This window comes from Chrysochloris asiatica, unplaced genomic scaffold (genome assembly GCF_000296735.1).
Source record: "Chrysochloris asiatica unplaced genomic scaffold, ChrAsi1.0 scaffold00020, whole genome shotgun sequence".
NCBI classification, from domain to species: Eukaryota; Metazoa; Chordata; class Mammalia; order Afrosoricida; family Chrysochloridae; genus Chrysochloris; species Chrysochloris asiatica.
The window spans coordinates 22,650,174-22,676,227 of record NW_006408538.1 but is presented as its reverse complement, the minus strand read 5'-3'; the positions used below and the strand labels follow the sequence as shown (position 1 = coordinate 22,676,227).

General features: G+C 40.9%; 1 protein-coding gene across 31 annotated transcripts in view; it reads left to right on the top strand.

Annotated features, from left to right (window-relative positions):
* Positions 1–25,122, top strand: part of KCNMA1 (potassium large conductance calcium-activated channel, subfamily M, alpha member 1) — a 1,077,241-nt gene extending 1,052,119 nt beyond the window's left edge. For 8 of the 31 annotated variants that reach the window (XM_006837434.1, XM_006837429.1, XM_006837425.1 and 5 more), the window contains 4 exons: positions 10,187–10,381; positions 12,472–12,590; positions 15,058–15,282; positions 24,968–24,992. In XM_006837434.1, the coding sequence (XP_006837497.1) occupies positions 10,187–10,381; positions 12,472–12,590; positions 15,058–15,282; positions 24,968–24,992 (564 nt within the window). Of the gene's footprint in view, positions 1–10,186; positions 10,382–12,471; positions 12,591–15,057; positions 17,673–20,268; positions 20,271–24,967 lie in introns of those variants that run through there. The other 23 variants (XM_006837418.1, XM_006835937.1, XM_006835933.1 and 20 more) reach the window with 6 other exon arrangements.
* The last annotated feature ends 932 nt before the right edge of the window (positions 25,123–26,054 follow it).

Below are 26,054 nucleotides of genomic sequence, written 5' to 3'. Positions count from 1 at the left end.
CAGACTAAAACAGACAAGGAAGAAGGAGAGACAGATTACTCGCTGAAAAAATTATGAATAGCAATGGAACAGTGTCAAGTAACACCAGACTATGGACTGTAGAAACATGATGAAGAGCACCAGAATATTGCCGGATGGAAGATGAGCCCCTCTACTTGGAAGGCACTCAAAATATGACTGGGGAAGTGTGCTGCCTTCTCAGAGTATTGTTGACCATAATGATGTCAGTGGAGGAAAGCCTTCAGAACCATCATTTACTGATGGAGCACAACTCAAAATGAAGACAAACAATTATAAACATCCATTAAGAACTAAAAATGGAATTACAAAGTTTAAATCTAGAAAAATTGGAATGCATAAACATTGATTTCCTAGGCATTAGTGAGCTGAAATGAACTGCTGTTGGCCATTTTGAATCTGACAATCACATAGTTTACAATGTTGTGAATGACAAATTGAATACGGAATTGAATAGGAATGGCTTTGCATTCATCATTAAAAAGAACACTTCAAAACCCTCATGAGAACATTTAAAAATCTGTCTTGTAATACAACACTGTCTGTGATAGGATACAATCCATACACCTACAAGGAAGACCAGTTAATACAAATGTTATTCAAATTTACACACCAATGACTAAAGTCAGTGATGATGAAACTGAAGAATTCTACCAGTTTCTTCAGTATGAAATTGATAACTAATGGCTATTAGAATGCAAAGGTTGGAAACAAAGAGGAAGGCTCAATAGTGGGAAAATATGGCCTTTGTGATAGAAATGATGCTGGAGATCATAAGATCAATGACTTGTTCATTGCAAATACCATTTTTTCAACAACATAAAACCTGATTGTACACATGGACCTCACCAGATGGAATATAGAGAAATCAAATTGCCTACATTTGTGGAAAGAGAAAGCTGCATGTCATCCATGAAAACAAGGACAGGCACAGACTGTGGAACAGACCATCCATTGCTCATATGCAAGTTCAGGCTGAAACTGAAGAAATTTAAAAGACATCCAGAAGAGCCAAAATATGACTTGGAAAATACCTGATTTTAGACATCATGTGCAGAACAGTTTGATGCATTAGACACTAAAGACTGAAGGCCAGAAGAGTTGTGAGATGACATCAAGAACATCATACAGGAAGAAAACAAAAGGTCATGAATAAGATATGAAAGAAGAAAAAGACCAAAATGGATGATAAAGAGACTATGAAACTTGCTTTCCAGCGTAGAGAAACTAAAACAAGTGGAAGAAATGAGGAGAGGTACAAGAGCTGAACAGAAAGTTTCAAAGGTCAGTTCGAGAGACAAAGTCAAATTTTACGCTGAACTGTGCAAAGACCTAGAGTTAGAATACCAAAAGTGAAGAATAAGTTCAGCATTTCTCAAGCTGCAGGAACTGAAGAAAAAAAAAAATCAAACCTCAAACTTGCAATATTGAAGAATTATTTGGGCAAAATAATGAATGATGTAGAAAACATCAAAAAAATTAGATGCTCAGTCACTGTACCAAAAAGATGTTCAACCACTTCAAGAGGTAGCGTATGATCAAGAGTCAGTGATACTGAAGGTAGAAGTCCAAGGTGCATTGAAGGCACTGGCAAAGAACCTGGCTCTTGGAATTGATGGACTACAAATTGAAATCTGTTAACAAATTAATGCATCACTGGAGACACTCACTCATCTAGGCTAAGAAATTTGGGAGACAGCTACCTGACCAACTGCTTGACAGACAAACATTTTTGTGCCCATCTCAAAGAGAAGTGACCCAACGGAATGTGGAAATCATCTGACAAATTCGTTAATAATCACATGCAGGTAAAATTATTCTACAGATAGTTCAAAAACAGTACATTCAAAAATACATGCAAGTAAAATTATGCTACAGATAATTAAAAAACAGTACATTGACAGAGATTGAAGCCAGATTTATACTTTTCCTTTGAAGAGTTTTATGGTTTTGCTCCTCTATTTGGTCCATCTTGAGTTACTTTTTGTACACTATGGGAGGCAGTAATCCACCTTCGTTCTTGTGAATGTTGATATCTAGTTGTTGTAGCACAATTTGTGAGACTCCTGTGAATGCTCATGGCACTGTTGTGAATATCAGTTCTAGTCCATTGGTCACTATGTCCACACTTAAGCCAATAGCATACTCTTCTGATTATTGTAGTTTTGTAGTTAGTTTGAAATTGAGGACATGTACACTTACAACCTTTGTTCTTTTTTGATTGAATTGGTTATTCAGTGCCCCTTGAAATTTAAGATCAGCTTTTCTATTTCTTTGAAAAGGTTTTTGGTGTCTAGATTGGGATTGCATTGAGTCTGTTATTCCTTTGGAGCAGTAGTGCCATCTTTATAGAGTTAAGCATTCCAATCCATAAACACGGGATATCTTTTCAATTATTTGGGCCTATTTTAATGTCTTTTGCAATGTTTTATAACTTTTAGTGTGCCTTTTACCACTTTGGTTGCATTAATTCTAAAATCAGTTTTTATGTTATTATAAATGGAATTGTTTTCTTCATTTAATTTTCAGGTTATTCATTGTAAGCATATAGAGAAATACAATTATTTTTGGTGTATTGATCATGTATCCTAGAATTATGACAATTTTGTTGATTAGTTCTGGATATATAGGATCGGCACAGGACTACAAATCACGAAGTTGATGTTTGAGCCCATGAATTGTTCCTCTGTAGAAAGATGAGTTTTCTGCTCCCACAAAGAATTCCAGCCTCCCAAATCCTAGACAGGGTCACTTTATGTCTGAACTGACTCAGTGGTGCTTAATAACAACCACAACAACAGATTTTTAGTAGATTTCTCAGGTCTTTCAATGTATGAGATAATTTCATCTGCTAAAAGGAAAAGTCTTACTTTTCATTTCCAACTGGATGCTTTTAATTTCATTTGCTTGCTCGCTAATGTTGAATACAAGTGGTAAGACTGGGTCCCCCTTGCCTTGTTCCTGATCTTAGGTGTAAAGCATCTCATCTTGTACCATTAAATATGGTTCCAGCTCTGGCTTCATCACGGATGCCCTTTTTTAAAGCAGAGGAACTTCCTTTTTATTCCTGATTTGTTGCCTGATCATTTTTTATCATGAAAGACTATTACATTAAGTATTTAACACATTCATTTTAGTTTCCGTTGTTGTTGTTGTTGTTAAGTGCCGTCGAGTCGGTTCAAGTAGCTCACGTTAAAATATGACAAAGATATTTATGAAATTAGTTTCCTTAATATTTTTCCTCTTCTCATTACCAAGACTCTTCAACTGTTTAAAATTCATTTTGATTTAAAAAAAATTTTTTTTTTCACTACTTCCAGTAAGTATTCCTTTATATCTTGAATATGATGTTGTTGTTAGGTGCCATTGAGTTGGTACTCACTCCCAGCAATCCTATGCACAACAGAATGAAACACTGCCTGGTCCTGGGCCAAGCTCACATCACTGCCAGCACTGTGCCAATCCATCTTATTTGGGTGTCTTCTTCTTTTTCGCCAACGCTTCTTCTCCAGTGATTGGTTCCTTCTGATACTATGTCCTAAGCATGAGAGTCAAAGCTTGGCCACCCTGGTTTCCAAGGAGCACTCTGGCTGTACTTTTTCCAACACAGATCTGGTTGTTCTTTTGGGAGTCCATGATACTTTTAATATTCTTCTCCAACACCGTAACACGAATGCATCAATTCTCCTGTGGTCTTCCTTATTCACTGTCCAATTTTTGGAAATTTTGTGTTCTACTCCTGTACCTCCTTACTTCTTCTGTTTGCTTTAGCATCTCTATGCTGGAGAGGAAGTTTCAGAGTTGCTTCTGACATCCATTTTGGTCTTTTCCTTCTTTCTCATCTTCTTAATGACCTTTTGCTTTCTTCCTGTATGATGTTCTTGATGTCATCCCACAACTCTTCTAGTCATCATTCACTCTTTAGTGTCTAAGGCATCAAATCTGTTCTTCAGATGATCTCTAAGTTCCGGTGGGATACAGTCAAGGTGACATTTTCTTCATCTTCAGCCTGATTTTGCATATGAGTAATTGATGGTCTGTTCCACAGTCTGCCCCTGGCCTTGCTTTGGCTTATGACATGAAGCGTTTCTACTGTCTCTTTCCATCAATTTGATTTCTGTGTATTTCATCTAGTGTAGTGCATGTGTATAGTAGTCTTTTATGTTTTTTAAAAAAGGTATTTTGCAAGACCAATGACTTCTTCTTTGAAAGTTCTCTCATGTGATCTCCAGCATCGTTTCTATTACTAAATGCCATATTTTCCAATGATCGATCCTTACTCTTTTGTTCCAACCTTTGCATTGTCAATACATCTTGATTGCATGTTTGATCAATTTCATCATCACTGGCTTTAGTGGTTGGTGTGTAAATTTGAATAATAATGGTATTAACTGATCTTCCTTGTAGGCATATGGATATTATCCTATCACAGACAGCGTTGTACTTAATGACAGATCTTGATATGTTTTGTTTGATGATGAATGTGACGCCATTCCTCTTCAATTTGTCATCCCTTGTATAGTAAACCATGTGATTATCATATTCAAAATGGCCAATACCAGTCCATTTCAGCTCACTAATGCCCAGAGTATCAATGTTTTATGCATTCCTGTTCATTTTTCAACAATTTCCAAATTTCCTAGATTCATACTTGGTACATACCATGTTCTGATCATTAATGGATGCTTACAGCTGTTTCTCTTCATTTTGAGTTGTGCCCCATCATCAAATGAAAGTACCAAAGTCTTTACTCCCTTTGCGTCATCACAGTGAACTCTACTTTGAGGAGGCAGCTCTCCCCCAGTCATGTTTTGAGTGCCTTCCAATCTGAGTGGCTCATCTTCTGGCACTCTATCTGACAATATTCTGGTGCTGACAGTATTCCACTGCTATTCATTAGGTTTTCAGTGTCTGAATATTTGGAAGTAGTCTGTCTCCTTCCTAGTCTTCTTCTGGAAGCGCATCTGAAACCTGTCCACCATGGGTGTCCCTGCTGGTATTTAAAATACCCATGGCATAGCTACCAGGATCACAGCAACTCAGAAGCCACCACAGAGTACGACCCACTGGTAGACGAGTAGTGGTTCTGACCCATATCAACCCTGTATAGGGTTTCTGAGGAGCAAATGGTGAGTTTGAACTGCTGACCTTGCAGTCCTGCACTCATCCCATGGTGCCATACCAGGACTCCCTTGAAAAGCATTTATATTGACTCAGTTGTTCCCCTCTTTAGTATCCATTTGAGCAAGACTGACATTTTATTTGATTTTGTCAGTATCCATGTTTCTTAATGCTATGCTCCCTTGGTCTTCCTTTGGAAGGGTTTGTATCCCAAAGTTCTATGTCAAAAATCATGTTCAGCTCTCATTTAATCTGGCGTGCAGAACTGAGGAGGAGTGTCCTGCCCCTGATCATGAGTTATCTGACTGAATAGAGGGAACGGAGTCCTACTGAGATGCTGTAGGATAAGCACTAGATCACACGTTCACTTTTAACCATAAGCCCGGGGACTCAAAGGCACCAGCCACTCCTCAGAAATCTTCTACAAAGTCCCTGTGAATCAGAACCAACTTGAATGATACTTAACAACAATCTGACAACATAGTGGAAAAAGATTTACGTCAGAACATTGAGAGAAGTCTGAGGCAGTAAGCAGGCAGGGAAGGGGAGGTGCTCACCTTGGTTAAGCAGAAAAGAGTGTTGTTGTTAGGTGCCATCGAGTCTGTACCGACTCATAGTGACCCTATACACAACAGAACAAAACCCTCCCTGGTCCTGGGTCAACCTCATAATCATTGTTAAGTTTGAGCCCATCACTAATGCTATTGTGCCAAGCCCATCACTAATGCTATTGTGCCAAGCCATCTCATTGGGGATCTTCCTCTTTTTCTCTGACCAACCCTCCACTTTACCACACTTTACCAAACCTTCTCTAATAACTGGTCCCTCCTAATAATATGTCCAGAGTATGAGAGTTGAAGTTTTACCATCCTGTCTTCCAAGGAGCGTTCTGACTGTACTTCTTCCAACAGAGATCTGTTTGTTCTTTTGGCAGTTAATGGTACTTTAAGTATTCTCCTCCAGCACAATTCAAATACATGAATTCTCTTCTGTGGTCTTCCTTATTCACTGTCCAACTTTCACATGCATATGAGGTTATTGAAAATACCATGGCTTGGGTCAGGTGCACTTTTGTCCTCAAGCTGACATCTTTGCTCTTCTACATTTTAAAGAGGTCTTGTGCAGCAGATTTGCCTAAAGACATATGTCATTTGATGTCTTGACTGTTGCTTCCATGAGTGTTGATGGTTGATCTGAGCAAAAATGAAGTCTTTGACAACTTCAATCTTTTCTCCATTTACCATGCTGTTGTTCATTGGTCCAGTGGTGAGCATTTTTGTTTTCTTTACATTGATTTGCAACCCATACCGAAAGTTAAAGCAGAAAAGATTAGAAGACAGAAATTCCAGGTCACGTTTGATAACTAAGGCGTAGACAGACTGGAACCAAAAGAGGTGTTCTCTGGGAAGGAGTGAGGCAAAAGTTTACTTGCAGGTTACCCTGGGCCAATTGGGAGCACCTGGATGTTCTAAGGATGGTAGTGCGAATAGCCAGGGAATTAGTTTTGAATCTGCCACGCATGCACACAAAGAACACTTCCTGTGCCCTGTCCTGTTGCTGATGTCAGAGCCCACGATGAAGTTTCCAGTAACCTTAGCTGTGCCATTCTGGAGCCTAGGTGGAATCTTAGTACAATTCAGGGCTGAGATGAAATGACCTAGAGAGGTTTGCTTGCCTCTAAAAAAAATTTTTTTTAATTGAAAGTGGAAAATGTAAAGTGTTGGAAATGAGTTTGAGTCTTTCTCTCATTAGAGAAGTCCTCATGTGTCTAATCTTGAGCCAACAGCAGTCATTACGTTGTGTCTACTGTGCTCTGGGAGACCTGGTGTAGCGCTGTATGTTCATGCGCTGAACTGTAAGGTCAGTTTGAACCTCAAGGTTACCAGCCATTTCTTGGAGATCCTATATAAAGTTGTTATGAGTCAGAACCAATTTGACGGCACTTAACAACAACACTGAGCTCCAAGTGCTTTTCTAAGTGGGTCCCATGTATTAAATTGTATAAACCACATTACCACTCTAAGTATTCAATTTTACAAATAACAAAACTAAAGCACTTGAATATTATATATGCTGCCCAAGGAACTTCTATGAAGTGGAGCCTAGCTTGACTCTAGATCCCTGTGTCTCTGACCATTACAGTGACATTTCCTACAGCTTCTGCAGTCTGGTACAGTGTAAATTCTCCTTAGTGTCTGGCATGCTATGTCTAATATCCCTACTTTCCTTAGCCATTGGAATTGTGTATCACTTTGGTGTTTTTGTGAGTACTCCAATGAGGAGAATAAGTCTGGCCTTACTTGCAACTATTCTCTTAACTCAGATCCATATAAACTCGATCTTAATGGTTATGTTCATTTTACGACTGAGAAAATCGAAGCTCAGAATTGTTAGGAAACCTCTGCCCAAACACAGAGGTAGTGATGGCAAGGAGGAGAACTTTTGTCCCCACCACGTTTTTCAGGTAACCCAACTAAAGAACTGCTGAAATAAAAGTTCCATCTGTCTTGCTTAACTTGCCTCCAAAGACACATGCATCCTCAAATGCCATGGGGCAAGATTCAGAGTGATTTTATTTAGACTGTGTGATTTCTTATTCCTCAGGAAACAGAATGCAGACCTTAAATGAGGGTTTTCTCAAATTAGGCTGGGTGAAAAAAATGTCTTTTTAAGCTTGTTTACTTGACATCGGTATTGGCTTCTTAAGGACTGCCATAGTATAATACCACAAACCAGGTGGCTTTAAAGAACACACTTTCGTTCTCTCACCATTCTGGAAGCTAAAAGTCTACATCAGAGTATCAGCTATGGGGATCCCTGCGAAGGGCTCTGAGCTCTCTCCTTGCATCTGGCTGTTGTTAGGTGCCACAGATTTAGTATCGACTTATAGCGACCCTTTGCATAACAGAACGAAACACTGCCCGGCTCTGCACCAACATCACAGTCGTTGCTACGTTTGAACCCATCCTGATGTCACTGTGCCAAGCCATCTCTTTGAGGGGCTTCCTCTTCCTCTCTGACCCTCTACTTTACCAAACATGGTATCCTTCTCCAGGGACTGGTCTCTCCTGATGATATGTCCAAACTATAATAGATGAAGTCTCACCAACCTGGCTTCCAAGGCATATTCTGACTGTACTTATTCTAACACAGAGTGGTTGGCTCTTCTCGAAGTCCTTGGTAGTTTTGATATTCTTTTCCAACACATTAACTCAAATGCATGGTTTTCCTTTTTCACATGCATATGAGGTTAATGAAAATACCATAGCTTGGGTCAGGTGCACCTCAAACTGACATCTTTGCGCATCAACACTTTAAAGAGGTCTTGTGCAGCAGATTTACCTAATGCAATATGGCATTTGATTTCTTGACTGCCGCTTCCGTGAGTGTTAGTGGTTGATCTGACCAAAATGAAGTCTTTGACAACTTCAGTCTTTTCTCCATTTATATGTATACTGTTGATTGGTCCAGTGGTGAGGATTTTTGTTTTCTTTACATTGAGGTGCAAATCATAATAAAAGTTGTGGTCTTTGATCTTCATCAATAAGCATTTTAAGTCCTCTTTGCTTTCATCAATAAGGTTGTATCATCTGCATATCGCAGGTTGTTAATTAATGAGTCTTTCTCCAATCCTGATGCCATGTTTTTCTTCGTATAACGCAGCTTCTGGAATTATGTGCTCCGCATAGAGGTTGAATAAGTATGGTGAAAGAACACAACCCTGATTCACACCTTTCCTAATTTTAAACCATTCCATGTTCCCTTGTTTTGTTTGATCAACTGCCTCTTGGTCTATGTGCAGCTTCCTGATGAGCACAATTAAGTGTTCCGGAATTCTCCCTCTCTGCAATGTTGTCCATAGCTTATCATGATGCACACAATTGAAAATCTTAGCATAGTCAATAAAGCAAAGGTAAACATCTTTCTGGTATTCTCTGCTTTCAGCCAAGCTCCATCTGGCATAAGCAATGATATCCCTCATTCCACATCCTCTTCTGAATCCAGCTTGGACCTCTGGGAGTTCTCTGTCAGTGTATGCTTGCAGCCATTTTTAAATACCTTTTAGTTCCAGGTATTTCTTGCAGCTGTCTTCTCATCTTTGTCTCCGTTTATCTTCTAATGTCACTAATCACATAGGATTAGGGCCCACCACCCAAATGATTGGTGGTGGTGGTGGCCACTGAGTCACTTCTGACACAGTGGGTCTCCAGGTGTGCAGAGGAGAACTGCTCCACAGCATTTTCAAAGTTGTGACCTTTCAGAAGCAGGTGCCAAGGCTGTCTTCCCAGGTGCCTCTGGGTGGTGGGTTCAAACCACCATGCTTCCCGCTAGTAGCTAGTAGTGGGGAGCTTAACTGTTTGTATCTAAGAACTCTTTAGCCTACTGATAACATCTTCACCGATAGCCTACTGATAACATCTTCACCGAATCTCTTACCAAACAAGGTCTACTTCACAGGTACCTGTGGCACCCCGCCAGTCTGGAGTGACACATGAGGATGCACATGGCTCCAAGGAACTCCAGTGACTGTCTCGGAGTCCATGCACAGTTTTGTTGAGTGCCCAATGCCCAGTGCACTACCAAACTCAATCATGATTTCTTGACCATAGCTCATATGCTAATGACCTAAATGTATTAAAAATAACTTTGTCAGACTATTGAATGAAGGCAAATGAGGCTGAACTTCACTTCTAGAAATGTCATGAGAATTGCATGGTGTATACATGAACAATACTGTGCCAGAATTCTTTAAACACAATTTCACCATTTCTGTTCATATATGTATACGTGTTACTTATGTGAGCACTGTATCGGTGAAACAATCCAGTAAAAGGAAGGCTCTCATGGTAGAGCCAAGCAGGCGAGAAAAGAATGGAATAATTGGAGGCTGCTGTCTTTCCACTTCCCACATAAAATTATTTGAAGAGACAGGCCAGAGCTTACTTTATAACAGAGAGACCAAGAAAAGTTGTAATTTGATCGTCCACTGTTGTGACGTTAAGGATGTTTGCTTAAAAAGCTTCATTTTCCCGCTCTCTCTTCGCAGACATATTTCAATGACAATATCCTTACCTTGATACGGACTTTGGTGACTGGAGGAGCCACACCTGAGCTCGAGGCTTTGATTGCTGAGGAGAATGCACTTCGAGGGGGCTACAGCACCCCCCAGACACTGGCCAACAGGGACCGTTGCCGCGTGGCCCAGTTAGCCCTGTTGGACGGTCCCTTTGCTGACTTAGGGGTGAGTTCATGGTCCAAGGTCATTTGAGACTACTGACTGGATCCAGCTTCAGGTCAAATGGTGACAAGTTGGGCATCTGACTTCTATCTGGGAATGTAAACTATAATGAGGTGTCATTTGTGGTAGCTGACTGTGCATTTGTCATTGTGCTTTACATGTGGTCATTTTAATTCTCTTAATAACTCTATGACATAGGACCCATTACTAGATATTCTAATGTCTGTGGGCTTCAATCATTCTTTGGTGGTCCTCTCTGATGCCTTCTACCATGAGATGGCTCACAACAGCTAATCCCAAGGTACAGCCCAGTTGAGAACCATTTCCAAAGTTTCTGGCATATCTAAGTCCTGGTGTGCACTGTAGGGTTATGTACTGGACCTCAAGGTCTGTTTGTACAGCAAGGTCAGTGGTTCAGTGGTTCAAATTCACCATCCGCTCCTTGGACACCCTATACAGGGTCGCTATGAGTTGGAACTGACTTGGTGGTGCTTAACAACAACAACAAGAAGAAATACTCAGAGAGCTATGCTGGTGTAAACCATTCAGGCACTCAGCTGCTACATGAAAGGTGGGAGGTTTGAGTTCACCTAGAGATTGGAAGATAGGGCCAGCGATGTACTTCCAAAACCAAACCAATCAGCCCCTGAAGGCCCTATGGTGTCCAGACCTACTCTAACACCCATGGGGATGCCAGACACTGAGTTTGGCCTAAAAGAAATCATGTGGACTTTTAAAAAACCACTGATATGCAACTCTAGCTCAGCAGCTGGATTTTGTTCTGGATCTAGGCATGATTCAGGCATCTAGATGTAATCATATACTTCCAGAACTTCTAGTCAAACCAACCAAGTCTCATGTGGGTCCTTGACTATCTTTAACTCCAAACCTACATCTTCTAATTTCTCAGACTGGTCTCAGTGGTCCCATCTCGTGGCCATCCTTCCTGTGACAGACAGTACAGGTCAGCACTTCCCTTAGGGTCCTGTGCACCAACTGGATTCCAGGTTCATTGGCAGAAATATGTAGTTTTGCCATATTCCCAGCCCAGGCTATATTGAATAGATGGAGCCATAAATCTTAGGGACCCAAAACTCTATTTTGCCAGCAATACTGTCCCCCAGGAAGTCCAATTAGGCAAGGGTCAGCTTGTCCATTTCCTCTGAAACACGGATGATACTGACTCGCCCCATGTTTTAATTTGGTTTTAGGCAGGAACCTAGGTCTAATTTTGTCAGCTTCTATACTAGTACCTCTGTTTATCTGTCATTTGCTTATGAATGCACGGTGAAGGGATAAAGACTTTATATCATGGTAAGATTTGATTCTATTTGGGTTCTCTAATATAGTGCCCACATGGAAATGCCAACTGTAGGAAGAACAAATACAGTCACTTTTTTTTTTGTTTTTTTTTTTTTGCCAGGGTTGTCATTCTTCAATACCCTATCTCCAATAATGCCTACGTGAAGTCCCCAGATGGTATGAAGCCAGTGTTTCCAAGTGAATGAATCTGCCTTCATGTACCACATCAGGCCCAAACCCTTGGAAAGTGGTTGTGAAGTGATTAGAGCTGTGATTCCTAGTTATTCAGCCCATAGACCTCCAGCTCCTGGGACCACACTTTCTCTTCCACACTTGCAGTCTCTGAGCTCTGTAAATTGTGCTTTTCACACAGTTCTTACCTGAGAGATTCTGTCAACATCATTCCTAGTAGTGTCTTTTCTCCCAGAAGTGTTTTTAATTATCACTTGGGCAATTTTGACAAGGTGGTCAGGATACAGGTGAGCTGGGGCAAAGTACACTCACCATTTGGCAGAGCTGGTTTCTCTCAACAGGACGTACATCAGTGACCGACAGTCAGTCTCCCCCGAGCTCTCAGTGGTTGCAGGTGGCCAGCCTGGAGAGATAAGAGAAAACCCCATTATCATCTGACCCCTAAAATTGCCAATATTGGGTGTAGGCTGTTCACCACATTGACTTTTCCAGCCACAGTCCAAAACCCTTCGATTTCAGAGACTACAAACAAGCTTTCCTATAAAGCCTCCTTCAGACAAATAAAAATGATATTTTTTTGTTTTTTTATTATCTCCCAGGATGGCGGTTGTTATGGTGATCTGTTCTGCAAAGCTCTGAAAACATATAATATGCTTTGTTTTGGGATTTACCGGCTGAGAGATGCCCACCTCAGCACCCCTAGTCCGTGCACGAAGAGGTGAGTGTCTGCCCCCTCTTGTACTCTCCCACTCCCAGTGCAGGGACCTAAGTGCTCTCTCCTGTCCCTCATGTACAGCCTCTGGGTATCACAATTGGCACTTAGTTGCTAACCTAAAGGTTGGTGGTTCAAACCCACCCAGTGATGTTGTGGAAGAAACAGCAGGTGATCTGCTTTCATCAAGATTACAGCTAAGAAAACCTCCACAGAGCAGTTTGAATGAACTCGAGGGCAATTGGTTTGAGCCCTTATAAAGGCTGCAGTCTATCAAAATGCTCTCAACATACAGATTCCTCTGTGGTGTCACATATGACGTGGAGAGCAGCCGTTATGGGATGTGCTTCTCAGAAATCACTAATAACTGATGGAAAGACTTAGTGGAAAGAATTAATCTTTGATAGTTGTTGTTGTGAAGTGCTGTTAAGTCGCTTCCGACTCATAGCAACGCTGTATAGGGTTTCCAAGTTGTAGTTGGTGAGCATGAACCGCCAACCTTGCAGTTCAAATGGCTTTGCAGTCTGGCGCACTAACCCACAGCGCCACGCCAGGACTCCATCTTTGATAGTGGTGGTGGCTGTGTGCCGTGGAGTCGGTTCTGACTCATAGCGACCCTGCACAGGGTTTCCGAGGGTATAAATCTTTACGGGAGCAGAAAGCCTCATCTTTTCCCCATAGAAAAGCTGGTAGTTTTGAACTGCTGACCTTGAGGTTCGCAGCCTGATGCGTAACCACTCCTGTCAAGGCAACCACACTTCCAACCATCTTGTTGTTGTTAAGTATCGTTGAGTTGGTTCCAACTCATATCAACCTTGTATAGAGTTTTTGAGGAGTGACTAGTGGGTTTGAATCACCAGCCTTGCAATTCAAGCTGACCTACAAAACTCACAGTAAGGGAGAGTTCATTATGACTGACCAAATACATCAGGCTAATTTTTAAGTTGATCATTTTGCATGGCCTGCACATAATGTTATAAATTTTGGCAGGAAAAAAGATTTTCCACTCCTGTTTTATATGGTAGTATCATCAGGCAGCAGTTCAAATCCATCAGCCACTCCTCGGATCCCTATGCAGGGTTGCTATGAGTCAGAATCGACTCCGTGGCACTTAATGACATCAACAATCCTCACTCAGTAAGAATATTCACAATACAAGCATCTCCGTCAAACTCCATCAACCGCTACAACCTCGTTAGGTACCTGAAACAGAGTGGTTTCACATCACTAAACAAGTTCCTTGGTCATAGCGTAGAACCCTATCTCTTTACTTCCCTTTTTTAATTGGCTCACAACTTTTATACATTTGTTTCTAAAGAAATTTGGTATAATCACCTGAGACAGAAAAATAGCAATTTAGTGTACTATTGATACTGTTTTGTAATATGCATTAGAATAAATTCACAGCATATACAAATTAAAAGTATATCCTGGAATGACCAAAATCAATGACTTTGCATAAAGCCCCACTGGAAACAACGCTGTAGATGACTGTTTCTAAGCCCTGCTTGCATCCCGCATATTAGAATCACCCATGGAGCTGTTAAAAAATAACCTGATTTAACACAGCTGGGGTGTGCATACATTTTTGTATTTAATGTATCATGGAAAGATTCCATTTTTCCACAAAATTTCTGAAGCCCCCTTGCCCAGAGATTACAGTCAACAGCCAGAGTTGCTATGGACCAGCAGACTCTCAAAATTCGGCTGCATTAGAAACACCTAGAGAGCTTGTTAAACTCCAGATGGGTGGGGACCAGAGGACTGACATTTTTTAAAAGAAGTCCCAGGTGGGTACTGATGCGTCTGGCTTCAGACCACACTTTGAGCCCCACTGCTGTAGATGAAGCATATAGTGGTTTTGCGTTCAGTCATTATTTGCTGTGAGAGTCTGGTCCGATTGAGGAGAGCAATAAACCAAGGCTGAGAAGTAGGTAGAGAGGCGTTTTTTATCCTTACATTCAGTTAAGTTCCCACCCAAATTGATTCTTGTTAAAGAGTGAGGAAGTCTGCAGAAGAAACAAAGTTGTCCACATATGTCATGTCTGGGTTCTTAAGAAAATTCTAGAGTGAAAGTTACAGCTCAGTCCATGTAACCCCATGACAGCTCAAGTTCAGACGTGAACTTGATGTTGTAAGCAAACGTGAGCATAGATCATTGTTGTTGTTGTTGAGTGCCATCAAGTGGGTTCCACCTCAGGGAGACTGATGGGTTTGAACCAGGAACCTTGCGGTTAGCAATCCAGTACTGATCCTATGGTGCCATACCCAGACTTCACATTTTTATTTCATTTTCCATTCCTGGCAACTAATTTCGTAGCTCAGCAATGACACGGCTGAGCGCCTCAATTCAGCTTTGGTTAGCCTCGGATCTGCTGCAAGTTCATCTTGCACTTCTTTTTGTCTCACTGAGAGAGTTGAACCCTCTCACCCCACCCCTAGTTGTCTGTAACTTCTTTCCTTTTCTGTCTAGGTATGTCATCACCAATCCCCCATATGAGTTTGAGCTCGTGCCTACGGACCTCATCTTCTGCTTAATGCAGTTTGACCACAACGCCGGCCAGTCCCGAGCCAGCCTCTCCCATTCCTCCCATTCGTCCCAGTCCTCTAGCAAGAAGAGCTCCTCTGTTCATTCCATCCCATCCACAGCAAACCGACCGAACCGCCCCAAGTCCAGGGAGTCCCGGGACAAACAGAAGTACGTGCAGGAAGAGCGGCTTTGATTTGTGTACCCACTGCCACTGTGTGTGAAACTGTATCTGCCACTCATTTCCCCAGTTGGTGTTCCTAACAGTAACTCTCCCTGTTTCCCCTGTAGTTTTCTCTCCCCATTTTTTTTGTTTTTAACACATATTTTGCATGTCGGGTGTCGGTTTTCTTTCACCACCATAAAACCCTTGAGCACAACAGCAAACAAGTAGATGGACCAAAAATTATTTATGATTCTAGAGGGGAAAAAGACCCCACGGGCACGCTCCAGACAGAAAGAGCTCACGGCAGGAATTAGTTCAAGGATCAGAAAGGAGAACTGTGATGAATGGTGGCTACACCAACTGAGTTTAACAGAGAAGAACACAGTTGGTTCTGATTTACCAGAATTATCAGCATGCTTTGGGTTTTGATCTTTGTTTTGTTTCCCTTTGTTGTTGTTGTTTTATATACACACAGTAAGTTAGCACACATTTATTTGAAGCAAGCAACCAAAAAGCAATGAAAACCGATCGATTGTTTCCACTCTCTGGGCTGAACTATTGCCAAGCATTTGAAAGGCTTTCAACGTTTGTGCAGATGATTATCAAACGCCTGCTTGTTGTAAGAGAACAGGAGAGATTTTTCAGTTACTCACCAAGGCCTTTTGTCCCAAAGCTATCTTCCTTTGGGAGTTCATATGAACATTTTTTAACCTTAAAATGAAAGAGAAAAATAGTATTCCATTCATGGAAGTCTCAAATCCTAGTGATCTAATTTAAATGAAAAAAGGTTTGGTTGCATACTAAATTGTTATTCTGTCTCCTTATGATGCCATATGAATAGCTATTTTTTTCTTTTACTTTTGACATTTGGGATGAAAAGCCATATGTATCATAAATATCAGATACGTCATTAAAAAAAAACTGCCTTCCTGGGACATCTTTTAAAAGGTGAATCACTTACCTTATGTACAGAATAAATAATGCTCAGGAAAGAGCAAGTATTTTTGCACGCATCCTCAGGGGACCTTTTTACTCCCCTTTGTCTAGTTCGCCAGGGCCCCATGCCAGTTAGGAGCAGGGACTGGGACAATGGTAGTACGAGGAGAAAAAGATAAAACCATCAACAGATCTTTTCTTAAAAGCCAACGTGCTAAATCAATCCAAACATAGGACTACCAAGCCAGAGTTGACTCCAGAAAGATAGAAGCCAGCTACCACCATAAACTACTGGCTCAGCTGTCCCGAGCTGGCTGACCCAAAGTGGAAAGCTGATGGGAGAAATGCTTCATCGCCTGTTTCCTGCACAGGCCAAGTCACCTGAGCAGGTGAATGAAAATCAGACAGAACTGCTCCTTGTTGTTAGGAGGTGAGGGATAAGAAGAAAAGTGGGACAGTGAACCAAACACGTTATGGTATAATATGATTTTTCCCTTTTTCTTTAAACAGTAAATTGAGAGGAAAGGTGAAACAAATGCCCTTTTTTCAATAAAGAGTTGTCAGATTTTTTTTTTTTTTTTGCATGCAAATCATGCTTTAGACTGTTCTGTAATTCTTCAAAATTGGTCAACTCTGCCATCACCAAATTGTGGCATTCATATGGATGGGCTAGCTCTGGGCTGGCATACACGTATTGAAAATGTTTACTTTCACACACTTTATTGACCAGAATAGGGGTAGAGGGGAGGAGAAAGATAGCACAACTGTATCTTCTCTCAAAAGGTGTTTTTATGGTGAATGCTTTGGGTTTAGATTTTGGATTCCCCGTTGCCCCCAAGCATGGTAGTTTTGGAGATTTGCTTGCTGTGTGAATTGACAAGCACTTTTACTGACAAAACGGTGAGGCTGAGTCAGAACCTCCACCCCACCCCTGCACCAAAGACAGGGGCAGTAAGGTATTCAAACCAGTAATGGGGTGAGGAGTACTTGTATACATGTATATTAAAGAACCCAATGAATAGAAGATGTTTTTCAAATTATTTTTCTTCCTATATACTGATTTATATATTACTTATAACTATTTCTATATATATATAACTATATATAAATGTGTGTATATATTTATATATATATTCCCTCATTTGGGATCATGAAGAGCTCTTCATGCATCCTTTGCAAAGGAAGATATAAAGCTATGCCCTCAGAACATTTTTAACGATAAGAATGTGCCAGTTAAAGTGCTCAACAGGAAACTATGACAGTTTACAAGCTGTAAAACTCACATATAGCTTACTTCTCTCTCTAAAGTGCAACAAGGATGAATAGGATGGGCCAAGGTATGATCATTAATGGTTCTGCATGACCTAGCCACTGCTGGGGGTTTTCTTCTATAACGTTGTCCTTGTGAAAACTTTTGTGAAATTAAAAAAGAAAAAAAAAAAAAAAGGAGTTACAAATTCTATTCTGTTATTGGTTTCTTTTTATTTAAATTGTTCCGTTTGTGGTTTTATTTCTTTTGTTTTTTGCTCTTTTTCCTTCCCCTTTTCCCATGCCTATCCCCTTCTTCTCTTCCTCCTTCCATGTCCTAAACTGCTCAGCGCAATGAGGCTGTGTTGCTGCTAAGGCTAGATCCTTTGAAGTTTGTTTTGGTGTTCTTGGGTTTGGGGTTTGGGTAATTTGGGGGAACTTCTATCCATCTGGCTTGCCTTTAAATCTGCACGTGGCCTCCCTGCCCATCTTGGTACCTTGTTCCAAATCCAAAAGCATTTTCCCACTGAGAAACCCAGCTTCCTTCATTTCCCCCCCATTACCACCACCCCAACCCAGCCCCTCCATTAGTCTGTCCACATCTCTGTGTTTATCTTGGCAAGGCTTACTAAATCAAGCAATGAGTCCAGTTGCTATACATTTCTGGAAAACATTTGCAGCTATTCCATTTGGCCAACCTGCTTCTCTCTTAATCTTAATCTATGTTCCTTCTCTGGTTTAAACCAGGAGGATTAGTAATGCCTTAAACATCGGTGTCCTTTTAGTTGGATCAGTATGAGCCAAAGTTAAAACTGTTCAGACGTATGTATATCCACTCAATAGTCCACACCCAGCTTTCTGGGGACTGACGATTTAGCCTCTGTATTCCCCAGGACTCTTCTTTGTCACCTGTATTGCAGACATTTGTCAAATCCCAACCAGAGATTGGGCAGCTAGAAGTAAATTCAAAATGTGTTTCATATACAATTTGTTTCACAGCTCTGGTGAAATGGTGTTGTAAGTGGAATGGAATGGGACCAGTCTATGACATGAAATGGAATTTTGAAATCTTCCCTGGATTTAATTAGGTACACAGTCAATGACAGTTGATGAATAATTGAGAATTGAATAGACTTGAGTAAATATATTCAATGATGGAAAAGGTATCATCACCATGACTAGTGGACTATGCTTCCCTTAACTGAGTGATAAGTCTCTTCGTTTGTTAAAAAATGAGATTCCTGATTAGGAGCTCATCACTGATAGAGGAGGAATACAAGTTGCTAATATTAAGTCTCTTACTCCCCCTTCCACCAACAAATAAGGGTAGAAAGTGAAAGAATTGTTTTGAAAGATAAAAATACAAGCATTTAAAAAGAAGCAGAGTTAGAAATGCAATTATCAGCACTGTTAGAAAAGAAGCAATTTGTAACCCATTCAGTACAATTTACTTTAAGTTTTGAAAGGGTGTAAATGTTCAGTCAGTTAGTAGACCAAGAGGCACAATGAAACTTTCTCTGTCCTTAAATCATCATGAAATCACCCACCTTCCTAACAAGAGTTACACAGGGTTATTTCTGAAGCCAATTCAAATGGATACAAAGAAAGCTGGGTATTTTATACTTAAAGTATAGTTAGAGTTCTAGCATAATTGGGAGAAGTTTTAAACTATGTTGTGAATATTAAAAGATTGTAACCCAGAACCTTACTCACAATAGACGCTCAATATACTTTGGAAATAAAATTTACCTTAAGTAGCTCTATACCTTATATAGTCATTTTATAAATTATCCTTGCCCCCTTGACTTTTTTTTTTTTTTTAAAAAAGACAATGAACACCTCCAGGGTATCACAAAGCTGCCAGGCAGTTGGCACGTTCTGAAGCTTGGATATGCTGCTTCTGAGAAAGAGGAACTGCCAAGTGACCTCCGGAGGCAGAGGATCTGACTGTACCTCTTGCCAGGTTGTTCAGTTCCCTGATGACCAGAAACGCCTTTGTATTGGCTCTTCCTCAGCATGAGAAAAGCCTAGAGGTACCTGCATCCCAATAGAGATAATTAAATCAACCTGCTAGGTTCCTATAGCAACAGACTCCTTGAAGGAGAAATCTGAGAGTACACAAACTTTGGAGCCTGTGAAAGTCAAGACAGGGTACAAATCCACATCTCAATCAACGCCATTCAGCCCACTCCTGTTTTGTCATAACATGATGAGAGTTAGCTGTCACTGAACTGGTTCACTATGTCTCCCAGGCGGAGGCTGCACAGACCAAGAGTGCTTATCCTCTGGCACCCAGAAGGGAAAAGTGAAGAAGCTGCCCTCTGGCTGGCTGGACTCAGGGTCACAGAGAAGGGTTTGGAGAGGGCAGTTTGCTCTGTCCAGCAAACCACAGCATTAGACTGTCGGTGAAAACAGACAGATAGATTCATGGGTGAAAACTGCAAAGGAATGAGACAGTTTTCATCAATGGAAACTGCTCCAGCTTGGGTACCAATTATTTTCATCTCTATAAAGTAGCCACACTTAGCCCATGCTGAGAAAAGGATGTTTTGTGTATGGATGGGGGCACTGGGGTTTAGCATGCCGAGGAAGAGCACAAGACCATCTACTAGAAATGTGAAGTGGAAATCTATGCCGCTCTATCTTTGAAGGCTTGAGCTCTTTGTTCACCCTTACTGTTCTCACCTGCTATCTTTATCCAACTGGGATCTTTCTCTTCTAGCTTTCCCCGGTGTGTGGTGCAGTAAGAAGGCGGCCAATTATTCCAAGTGCCTTTGCTTTCCCTTTCTGCACTCATCTCTGGGGAGTAGTTACATGAAAAAGGCTAAATCCCACAGTACTGACAACCCACAGAGCCAGCAAAGAGACTTGATTCTCTTAGCACAGCTTGCTTCTCCCTCTGCTTGTTGGGTGTCCAGGTGACTAAGGCAGCCCTCAAAGAGCTCTGGCACTTGGATTGGCCACACCATCTCAGTGATGAAGCTAGTGACACCTCAGGTGGGAAAGGGTGCCTTTCACATGAAGCGTCAGCATTTGAGAGACCCACGGGGCCATGGGAGGGTGGCAGCCTTGAAGTCTCCAGACCTGACATCAGGTCACCTCTTTTTCTCATTTACTGCCCCCCACGAGGACTATCCAGCCAAATCCTCCTCTGTCAACGCTACCATCATGACCCACATTGTTCAGGTCACTACTCCAGCCATATTCTCCAGCCCTGCTGAAGGGCATCATTTGCAATCACACCTGAAAAGTGCCATCCAACTTTATCCGAGTCCTTTTGTATCTGTAGTGCTAACCAGTCCTGGTGTGGCGCAGTGGGATAAGCACTGGACTACAAGGTTGGTGGTTGAAACTCATCAGCCGCTCATTGAAAACCCTGTACAGGGCTGCTATGAGTCGGAAATGACAACCCACTGACAACCCAGAGAACACTTAACAAAGGCACTTAACAACAACAACCGATACTAAAAGGTTAAGATGGAATAGGAAGATCTAGTAATCTAATTCAGAGAATCAGCCAATGAAAACCCAATGAATTACAGAAGTCTAATCCACAGTCATTGGGATACGGCAGTGTTAAATTGTTGCAGTGTACGTGGGGTTGCTGAGCTGGGGATGGAGTTGGTGGTAACTAAGAACTATAATGCTTTCCTGAAACTTCAGCGCTTACAATGAGCCACTCTTGTACGCACGTGACATACCATGCTAATCTATTTAATCCTCATGGGACTAGAGATAGATGCTGTTATTTTTTGTTGTTAAATACCATCAAGTCGGTTCTGACCCAGAGCAACCCTGTATAGGGTTTCTGAGGAGCAGCTGTTGAGTTTGAACCCCCGACCTTGCAGTTCAAACCGACCTTACAGTCCTGAAGCTGTTAAAAAGATGAATAATCTAAGATACAAATTTGTTCAAAATCACATAGGCAGAAAGTGACCAAGTGGCACTTTAAACTCAAGTCTATAAATGTGGCCACCAGGGTTCCATTACTGATCCTATAATGACTAACAGCTCACACTGACTTACCATGCACCTGTGGGAAGGGACAGATGTGCCTAGGCTCCCTTTTCCCTAGCAACAATATGAAGGAAAGTTCTACCAAATAGCTCCACTCTTCATAGAAGAGTTGTTGACTCATAGCTACCCTATTAGGCTTTCCAAGGGGTTGCTAGGGAGTCTGAACCACCGACCTTGTGCTTTAAGCCAATCTTGTGGTCCAGTGCTTTATCCTACAGCACCACAACCAGGATTCTTAGTAGAAAAATTAAGATAAATTAAGTAAAGATGTGAGCGAACCAGGCCTGCTTGACTTTAAACTACTACCCCGGACCATTTCCTTGACCTGCACATCATTGCTTACTCCTGGGGGAGAGTTCAGGACCTCCCTAAGACAGTACCATTCTTCTCCCAGCGTCTTTTAGGAGCACTTTCCCATAGTTTCTCTTTCCCTATTAGCCCACTTGCCACAGACAATGTGAAATGCCACTCCTTTCCTACCTAACCCCACTAACTGCCTTGTGATAGCAACTTCCCTCAGGTTAGGGTTTGTACCTACAGGGATTCCTCAGGCATTCCACACTCTCAGAGTATATTAAGCAGAGGGGCTATTTTTCTTTGGCAATGTAGAGGCACCGCAGATAGCTTGCCCTTTTAATATTACGGGTGAAAATATCCTGGAATGTATGCTGCCATTTGGATTTGTCCTTTAACCACTTCAGCAATTATTTGAATTCCTTCTTGGAATCCTCTTCCTTGTGGCCAATTGTGTGGCCCGTTTCTTTGGAGGACAAGATTCAATAAACCAATCAGTCATTGCCATGTTTAGAGTTCTTCCCATGGAAGCCGAACGACTGGCAATTATTAAAATGTGTGTTCCCCGAACTCTGTGTGAAAATCTTTACAGAAAATACCTTTGCCACCAGACACTTTGGAGTAAAATGCTCATAGCATTAGTATCTTACCATTTCCCCAACATCTTATTTAACCAAGTCTGCAACAACAAATACATTTATATCTTACACGGCACCAGAATTAGACAGCTGTTTCCCAGGCATAAAAAAACCCCAACTTCTCACTAAGATATGCTTTAACCTAACTCTCTCCAGAGTTAAAGCTTCATGACCAAAACACAGAAGTTCCTCTGCTTAGGTTTTTGTTTTTTATTACAGGAAATTTTAAAGGAAAGAGAGGAGCTTAAATGAGAATAATTTTCTCTTTCTTGCAGACAGCAGAAGGAAATTGATATTCTCTGTGCCGTGAAAGGTCAAAATGCCAACTTTGAATTGAACTGTAAAGACTAAATTCTGAACAATTATTCTCTGTAGCAGTTGTAAAAATTTCAGCAAATTGTAGCTGTCTTGAGTCTTTCACCCAAAAGACCTGCTCGTTTCCATCAGCAGAGCTCACTCTCCCATCCAACCTGGCATGTCCATACTAGCGCTAAATCCCTGTGCACATTCAATCTGCCTAATGGCAGAGCCAAAGCTAAGGGCAACTCAGGCAAACAGCACAAACACCAGGCTCCACTCCCCCGAAAATCATCTTTACACATCAACCATTTGAAAAAGTCCGACTTTGAAAGTGTTTCCACGGTCTGGCAATGCTTTTAAAAGATGATAACCATCATACTTTACTCCTCTCTGAAAGGTTAGTTTTAATCGTAGATCACAAAAAATTGGTTTCCACAAATGCATAATGGTTCATCTATGTCACACTTGAACTAAATGGTTTTTTAAATGGAGCTGAAATTATTTTGATGTGTACACAGACCTAGATTTCTATACAACCGTTTCTAACCAGCCCATCGGAAGCCTTGCCTCTAAAGCCTCATTAATAATTCAGATGTGCTGATGACTTTAAAAGATCTAAGGAATTGAAGCTTAGGAGGAAAAAGAAAAAAAATAAAAAAAACACCTCTGCTTGACAAAAAGATAAATGGATGTAGAAAGAAGCTTGTAGGAGTCTGGCAAGCTGTAGATCATCTCAGAACAGATTGTAACTTTATCATTCTGTCAGGGGGAATAATTTAAAGCACTTAATCAGTTAGCTTCACTGTGAGGGTGTACCATTAAGAATTCCTATCGTCCAATCTGTTCAAATCAAAGTGAACTTAATTAGAATAGGTGAGAGAACCAGAGAGGAGAGAGGAGGCGGAGGAGGAAGACCCAAGAGGTAGCAAGTTTACTGGGGTGTAAACTGAGCTACCAAACAAAGGGTATCAAGGTTTTTCTCCCAGGCACATCCCAGTTCCAGATATTGCATTTTCATTGAGGGATCAGGGCACTTAAAACAGAGAAAGAAATGGACCAAGGAGAAAAAAAAAGCAGACCGGTGTTGAGCTGGTCATAAATGTTTAGAGGACGAACACGCACACACATACCGAATAAGCCAGGTGAGAATTTCTATTAATAAGCCAGGCCAGGACCACTGACAAGTCAGTCATCAGAAGAGTAAAGGACTCTGGAGAAGGCCCTGTTTTCACAGCAGGGGATGTGTTTGAGAGCAGAGCAGGGTAGCTTTTGCTCGTTTTCATTTTCCTCAGCCACAAAAAGGATTCTAACTTAGAATGCCTGACTTGCCTAGTCCATCCATATCTGTGCACACAACTGATTTCCCAGAAAATTTCCATTTTAGAAATGGGGATTTAGAAAGAGATGGAGGGTAAGAAGATGCTAGATGGTTTTCATTCTCACTCAAGCCCCCGGATACCCTGACTCAGCATTACCCCCAAGCCATTTCTGTATTTACGATGGAAATGAAATGCCAAGATTTCATGGAGCTCTTTGTTGAGAAGTTGGGTTCTTCTACTCAGTTAAGATATTGCCTCTGGGAATCCTTTTCATCAAAACTATACAGGAACCCAGAGTTTTCTCTCTTGAAATGAAAGCCATCTTCAAATTCTCTTAAAACTGTGTCAGTCTTGTGATTTCTCACTCTCAGTGTGCTTACTTTAAGACCCCAAAACTAGCTTCAAAAGAAATGTGGTACAGTTGAGACAAACTGTTTGCTATAAGCAAAGTCTAATCAAGGCTGGGAGTAGGCGATCCTGTACAACATTCTAGATCGCTCACTCTATAGCTGGGATATGGTCCTTACTCATCCCACTCAAATCGATGGGTGGACAGCTTTGTCCTCCAGTGATGTCCACATACAATATCTGATAGAGTCAGCATCTTGTCCCCACGGAAGCTTTTCAAACCACTAAAGTAACTCGAGTGAATAATGTTAGAGTTCATCTTCCAATCCCACTGTATTCCCTGAGGTCTATCCACGAGCCTCCAAATTCCAATGGCACACTTGGTATATCACTTGTTATAGGTAGTAAAGGTCTGCTTAAGGGTCTGGGATTCCCTTTACACTGCACTGTCTCTCTTAGCAATTACTCACTGTCAGCTTCTATCCGTTACCTTTTTGCATTTTTTTTCAATGAACTTTCCAACGGCTTTACCCTAGGACTAATGAAGCTTCTTATTTTCCTTCTTGTTCTCTATCCGTTTTGCCCTTTAGCAGAAAAGAAATGGTTTACAGATGAATCGGATAATGCCTATCCCAGAAACATTCAAATCAAGCCCATGAGTACCCACATGGCTAACCAGATCAACCAATACAAATCCACAAGCAGCTTGATTCCACCAATCAGAGAAGTTGAAGATGAATGTTGACTCCCACGAGACCAGACTATTTTTTTAAAGCCTGACAAACTCCATAAATGGTGACGTGACTTTTTTTCCTCTTACATGCTGAATCACTGGGGGAAACATTAGGATGAGCAAGAATTGTAAGAAAAATAAAGTAGACAAATCTTTCTCTTTGTCTGCCTTGAATACTGCTTCCATGTATTTTGGAAAAGGAAATGATTTCATTTATAAATGAACATACTAAAATAGTCATGTATAGCTTCTAGCATTTAAAACTATTTTTATTTATTAGAAAGAAAATATATTTTTCTTTTTTTTTTTTTTCCATTGTCAAATATCTTCCCTACATCCAAACAATGCAAAATCAAAATGAGTAAGTGGCCAGATGACTTAATCCATATTTATTTATCTTCTTTCTGTGTTCCTTTGAGGAGACTGATGGTCACTTTCACAATTAATTGTAATTAGGGGAAGTGGATGATGAAAACATTTTTAAACGATCCAACAATGTATACATGTATTTTAGTAAATTCAAAAGAGATGTTAAAGAAAGAGAGAGTGGGGCAGGTGAATTGAATACCTGCTCCTGTCTTGGACAGATATCTATTTTGATATGCTTCAACACCAGCTCTTAATAAATGGAAATTTATTTGTTTTCACAGCTGGAAGTTATATGTGTATGTGTGTGTGTGTGTGTATATATATATACACATACATATATATGTATGTGTGTGTGTGTATATATATATATATACACACACATACATATTTTTTAGTTTTAGTTTACATTCTGTATTCTTATCCTTTTGCTCATATATCTCAAAGGAAGACCTCTTGCAGCTTTTCTACAATCTCCAGATCAGATTTGCCAGGCCAACCAACTATACCAGGAGGGTTGTGAACATGTCTGGGATGTGAGGTTGAGGTCGAGATGCACGCAACACACGTCTCTGTTC